At 37.3% G+C, this 6,699-nt stretch overlaps 1 protein-coding gene across 1 annotated transcript in view; it reads right to left on the bottom strand.

Annotated features, from left to right (window-relative positions):
• Nucleotides 1-6,699, bottom strand: part of Thoc2 (THO complex 2) — a 146,066-nt gene that overhangs the window by 56,552 nt on the left and 82,815 nt on the right. Inside the window, exon 23 of the mRNA XM_013018075.1 lies at nt 4,626-4,913. Coding sequence (XP_012873529.1) covers nt 4,626-4,913 — 288 coding nt within the window. The remainder of the gene's footprint in view (nt 1-4,625; nt 4,914-6,699) is intronic.

The raw sequence follows: 6,699 nt of genomic DNA, 5'->3' as shown, positions 1-6,699 counted from the left end.
CTGTAGCTCAAGTGGTAGAGCGCTAGCCTTGAGCTGAAGAGCTGAGGGACAGCGCCCAGGCCCAGAGTTCAGGCCCCACGACTGGACCCAAAAAAAAGAAGCTGGCTCAACACTTAAGAAGGGCTACAAGAAAAGTCACCATAAAACTAATTTATACGTGACCAAATGTCCAGATCTGCCAGGGCTTTCCTTAGAAGCAAGACTTCAGAGCTGAAACTAGAAAACTCCCAGGCAAAGTAGGATCAGCGGATTATTGTTAAACCGAATAAAATTTTCTTTAAGTATCTATTGTATATTGAAATTTATATGTATGAGAACTGACTGTATAGCTTCTTTGGTATGGCTGGTTTATCTTATTTTGGGACACAATTAGAGGAAAGCCATAGTGTAAATTATTTTTATAAAAAACTGTTAGTACATTGAGATTGACTATATATTAGTTCATAGAGCTTATGTCAAGTTGTATAAAATAAATACATTGTACAATTGTTGCTATTTTCTCATGTTCTTTAGTCTCTTTAAGATAAAGTAGCTCTCACAGAGAAGATTTTACTTGAGTTAGGCAGTATCGTTAAGGTAAATCTAAAACAAATTCTAAAACTAGCTGATACTTTATGTTAGAAAATCACTTAAATATTCCATTTATGTTAAACATATCACCCAAAACTGATGGTCAGAGGTCAAAGGTTCTGCTCCAGTTCTGCACTCACATAAGAATCTCTGCTCCTTACAGTCCAGCTGCCTTCCTTTCTGAGTGCCGCATTTCTCCCCGGCTCACTGGACTGAAAGCATAATAAGTCCTCTTTATTACAGAGGGTATCTCAAGCAGGACCTGAGAGAGTCTTAAAATTGTTATAGGACGGGAAGAATTTATTTCCAGTTATCCCCATGTTAGAGAGCATGCTGATAACTACTGAAATTACCCAGGTGACAATTCAACAAAAAACATTAGTTATGAGAAAGTGAGTTTATTACATCCAAGACCTGAGAGAATAGCAACTGAATAATAACACTATTTTAACTTTAGAAAGATCTTACCAAAGATAATTATTATGAACGAAAGCAGAATTACATCTGCTAAGCTAACAAAATAACTATGAAACTACCAATCTGCATATATCAGTTTAGTTACCTAATTTTGGAAAAAATCTAGAATATCAACTGGAAGATAGAAAGCTTATTTTTCAAGCCCATTTCTTAGGGTAAGTATCAATGATTAAAAGTGAAAATTAACTTATAAATATGAAAGGATTCTACGATAGCTCCATTCTCCCAACTTCCGTGGTTCTGAATCAGTGCCTTCTGCTAGGCCCACTCTGAGTGCCAATCTAGTTAGAGAATCAGGCTTAATCAGACGTGACAGTTAGATTTCTTGTACTATTACTCTAATGCTGATTTACCTAGTTCTTCAAGTTCACATATTAACTCAAAGGGAGACTCACAAACAGCTACCTGGATGAACAAGACATTACTGAACAGAGCTGATATTAACTTTGTGCTGTATTTCTGATTGCTGTTCAAAAAGGTTTTGCTGGCCCCAAAGTCTGAGAAGTCTTTGGTTGAATCAGTTCCAAAGTGGCTTGCTATTGAAGGAACCTAGTTGTCCTCTAGTACTCATACACTTTACTTTCTCATCTAAGGCTCTTCAAGAGAAGATTTTACCTAAGAAGCAAAATCAGCTCAGGTTGAATGCTCATCCAGTGCATGGTTGCTGGGGAATTCCCTTTCCAGAAGAGCCTTTGCATAAAACACTTAACCCTACCTAGGCTATATAACTACCTCTATATTACTTCTGTGTTTCCTTCTTCAACTTTTAAGAATGAAATGTCACTTCTTTCATTAGATTTGTATCTCTTAAAAAACAAAGAAATACTATTTTACAAAGACTAGAAATAAAGGTGGTTATTGATACAAATAATCTTCTCTATTTTATTTGCTAGAGTTCACTACTGTTGATTTCTATGTACACTGTCCAGCATAGTACAGGGCAAGGGGGAATCCTGAGATGAAGCAATTAGGTCTTCATTCTTTCTATAAACTGAGACTCATCTACCTTCAGTAATCCATGACATAAATACACAAATATAGCATATAGTCTCTACACTGACATTCTAAAGGCAAACACAAGGCTTATTCTTTTATCACATTCATTTCCCCTGAGAGTATACAGCATAAGTAATTAAATCAATTAACATTAGTTAATTGTAGAAGGAAATGGAAACTGTAGTTGTTGGTATGTAAATACCAACTGTTGATGGTTGATAATATGTTCAACTGAACCTCAAACTTCTCAGTACCTTTTTTGCAAATCTCTCTATATAATCCATGTCCTTCCTGGGAACAAAGAAAGGAAAGGATCAAAACTTTCTCCAAAATCTGAAGTGAAAGCCCTGTATAGTTATAGACTTTAAAACAATTTTTTAAAAAAATTAATCAAAGGGGCAGAATCCAAAACAAAAGAAAAATGAAAAACATGCTGGGCCTCAATGAACTGACCATTGCCCTCAAGAGGAGAGACAAAGTATGTTTCATGAATAGTCACTGTTTATCTTCTCTCCTTCTATATGGTTACCTGAGTTTCAATAGGCACTACTGAAAAGTTCATTTTGGGGCAGACTTTTTTAATGGTTTTATTTAGGTGGATAGAAGCAACAAATACAAACATTCTCTTACTAGAAGATAAAACAACAGAGAAAGCAAGACTTTTTAGGGGGAGGAGGACTTGCTAAAACATTCTTTCTAGGCATTATGAATAACAGCAGTCAACCATCTGAGAGGAATATTGTTAAGACAAAGAGGACACTCGTCAAGAAAGCTTTCCTGAGTGACATACCCTTAATCACAGGCATCAAAATCATCTAGCGTTTGTTAACAAACAAAACCAAAACCAAAATGCCCAGAAGTCCCAAGGTACTCTTCTTAAGTTACTGAAGTAGAATTTTGAACAGGAGGATAATACTGAATTTTTAAGATTCTTCTTAGGTGATTCTCATCCATACCAACATTTGAGAACTACATTTTGATAAATATTAATTGATAGGACAATAAGAATAAAGTTACAGAACTGGTAAGATCTATTTTTAAAAGGAAAAGTCTTCATTATATATTGCTCAGAGTGAATATACACAAAATAATAACTCTCCAAAAGACAATATATATCTTTACCAAAGGAAAATGTATTAACAAATGAAACATTTTTGAAAGCATTCTTGAATTGTAACAAAGATATTGTACTTACCGAAATATGGTGTGCATACATTGGCCTAGACAGAAAAAATGCTGCATCATGGGGTGTATGAAATTCATTACAGAGCACATCAATTGAAGGCACTCGCTTTATATAATCTTCTGTGCTTAGATTTGATGCTAAAAACCCACCAAACTGTACCAGGGTATCATGACACTATATTTTAAAAATAAGAGGAAAATACATATAAGTTACTATTGTACAACTCTAACAAACATACTGCAAAAATGATTAAGATGTTATTCAGTAACATTTTAAATAATAATCCAAATTGCATTTTTACAACAAGCACAAAACTGGAGAACATTGTGATAATTAAAATAAGCAAGGCATAAAAGACATTCACCACATCTTCCCACTCATATGGAAGCTAAAATATTTGACTTTGCAGAAATAGAAAGTAGAATAGTAAATAGTTACTAGAAGTGGGACAGATGATGGATCATGAGTAACAAAATACAGTTAAATAGGAGGGATAAGCTCTAGTTTTGCATAGCATACAATGGTTAACTACTATAGTAACAATGTTCTATGTATTTTTTACAAAAACTAGAAAAACTCAGTTTCTCAAGACAAATGGCAAATGATTGAGATGGAAATGCTTTTTGCAAATTTGATTGTTACACATTATATGCATACTATGCTGAATTATCACAATATATCCCTTAATATGTACATATATTAGGTAGGAAATTAACAGTTTTAAAAATGTAAAACAAGATCTGGGAAGGTGGCTCAGTGGTAGAGCGCTTGCCTTACATGCCTGAGGTCCTGTGTTCGATTCCTCAGCACCACATAAGCAGGAAAAAAAAAGCTGGAAGTGGCGCTGTGGCTCAAGTGGTAGAGTGATAGCCTTGAGCTGAAGAGTTGAGGGACAGTGCCCAGGCCCAGAGTTCAGGCCCCACGACCGGACCCCCCCAAAAAAATGTAAAACAAGTCTAATGTTGTACACTAAACAGGAAAACGAGGAGGGGGAATATGAACAAAAGCTATCCATGGTAACGATTACCGGCACTAGGAAGCCAGAGGCAAAAGAATCATAAATTCAGGTTCAGCATGTGTTACATAGGCTTTCTTGAGACCCTGTCTCAAAAATGAAGAAGAGAAAAGGAATCCAAAGTTTGCATCTAGAAGGATAAACCACAAATATAATTACATAATCATAAAAAAGGGGCTCATGCCTGTAATCCTAGCTACTCAGGAGGCTGAGATCTGAGGAACAAGACTCAAAGCCAGCTGGGGCAGAAAAGTCTGTGAGATTCTTATCTCCAATTAACTGCCAAAAAAAATAAAATCTTAAATTAAAGCAATTTCAAAATATGTATAACGTATAACACTGAATACTTATTATACGTGCTCTGTCAGGATGAAAACCTACCATTTCCTGATTGTCATCAATTGCTTTCATCTGGACTTTAAGTTTATTGACTTCACGTTCATAGCTGGAATGTGGAACCGCAAGATCATACATCGTCAATGACCAGAATGTGGCATAGAACTGAGGGCTGATGTCATCCCAGACTTTGGCAACATGTATGGAGACCACTGCTTCATGGACAGGAGCCATCACCATCTCACATGATGAAATGTACTTATGAACTTTATGTTGCTGTTTATTTCCCTTTTCTGATTTTTTAAGTTCATCATACTTTGACTGGAGATTAAAAAAAGTAAAAACATACATACATACATACATACACACAGGCAACACAATTTATAGCTTTGACTTACAAAATATAAAAACCTATATTCCCATCCCAGTGTGGTGATATTAACTATGATCCCAGCTACTTGAGAGGCAGAGAACAGCCTGGGGAAAGTTAGTGAAACTCTTAACTTGAAATCAAGTAAAAAGGGCTAAATTCATAACGCAAATAGAAGAGTATTTCCCTACCAAGCATCAGACCCTGAATTAAGCTACCCTGAGATAAGTGTTGCAGTCTTTAGTTTCATGCCCTTGTCTAGGAGTTATTTAGATTTTTATCAGCACTTACTTATTGAATAAGCAAACAGGGGCATGTGTGCCCTTGTCTAATTTCCTTCATTCTATTCCCTCTTACTGATCTAATAAGAATTGAACATGTAGTACCTCTAGTCCTGCTTTTGAAATATTCAAAAGAACCTAGTAGAAGGTTTTAACATTATTAAGATGTACACAATGTAAATAGCAAACACTAACAAGACCCTACTAGCAGCTATAATTTGTCAATTAAGAAGCTGGCTCAGGGCTGGGAAGGTGGCTCAGTGGTAGAGCACTTGCCTTGCATGCATGAGGCCCTGGGTTCGATTCCTCAGCACCACATAAGAAAAAAGAAAAAAGCCGGAAGTAGCGCTGTGGCTCAAGTGGTAGAGTGCTAGCCTTGAGCTGAAGAGCTAAGGGACAGCGCCCAGGCCCAGAGTTCAAGACCCATGACCAGACCCAAAAAAAAAAATCACACCAGTTTCTGGCTTTGCTGGAACTCTAAACTGGCTTCAACTTTTTCTCCATATTTTGAAACCTACTTTACCTTCAAAACCTGCCACTCGGGGTTGGGAAGGTAGCTCAGTGGTAGAGTGCTTGCCTTGCATGCCTGAGGCCCTGGGTTCGATTCCTCAGCACCACATAAGCAAAAAGAAAAAAAAGCCGGAAGTGGCGCTGTGCCTCAAGTGGTAGAGTGCTAGCCTGGAGCTGAAGAGCTGAGGGACAGCACCCAGGCCCTGAGTTCAGGCCACATGACCAGCAAAAACAAAAACAAAAACAAAAACCTGCCACTCTACTCACAGTTTTCCTTGAAAGTGTTTTTGTTTTGTTTTGTTTTTGTTGGTGGTGGGACTTGATCTCAAGGCCTAGGCACTACCCCTGAGCTTTTTTGCATAAGGCTAGATCTCTATCACTTTTAGCCACAGCTCCATTTCTGGTTTTCTGGTGAGTAATTGGAAATAAGAGCCTCACAGACTTTCTTGTCCAGCCTGGCTTTGAATTGCAATCCTCACATCTCAACCTCCTGAGTAGCAAGGATTACAAGTGTAATCCAACAGTGCCTGGCAAAAGAAAGTTTTCTAAAATGTTGCCTTTTATGGAAATTCCTACTGCTCTTACAATTGAATCAAACAGATCACTTAAGTATCAGTAATCTTCATTGGAAAGGTAAACTCAAGTAATTCCATGCACTTACCATCCTCATTGAGAAGGTACTATTAAAGCCACCTAAAATATTATATAGCCCCTAGATCACAGCATCAAAAATCTTAAATTAGGGCTGGGAAGGTGGCTCAGTGGTAGAGCGCTTGCCTTGCATGCATGAGGCCTTGGGTTGAATTCCTCAGCACCACATAAGCAAAAAGAAAAAAGCCGGAATTGGCACTGTGGCTCAAGTGGTAGAGCGCTAGCCTTGAGTTGAAGAGCTGAGAGACAGCACCCAGGCCCAGAGTTCAGGACCCATGACCAGACCCAAAAAAAATAAAATCTTAAA

The sequence above is a fragment of the Dipodomys ordii genome, unplaced genomic scaffold (assembly GCF_000151885.1).
Source record: "Dipodomys ordii isolate 6190 unplaced genomic scaffold, Dord_2.0 Scaffold38, whole genome shotgun sequence".
NCBI classification, from domain to species: Eukaryota; Metazoa; Chordata; class Mammalia; order Rodentia; family Heteromyidae; genus Dipodomys; species Dipodomys ordii.
Note: the sequence above shows the minus strand (reverse complement) of the source record. Positions and strands in the feature narration are given on the sequence as shown.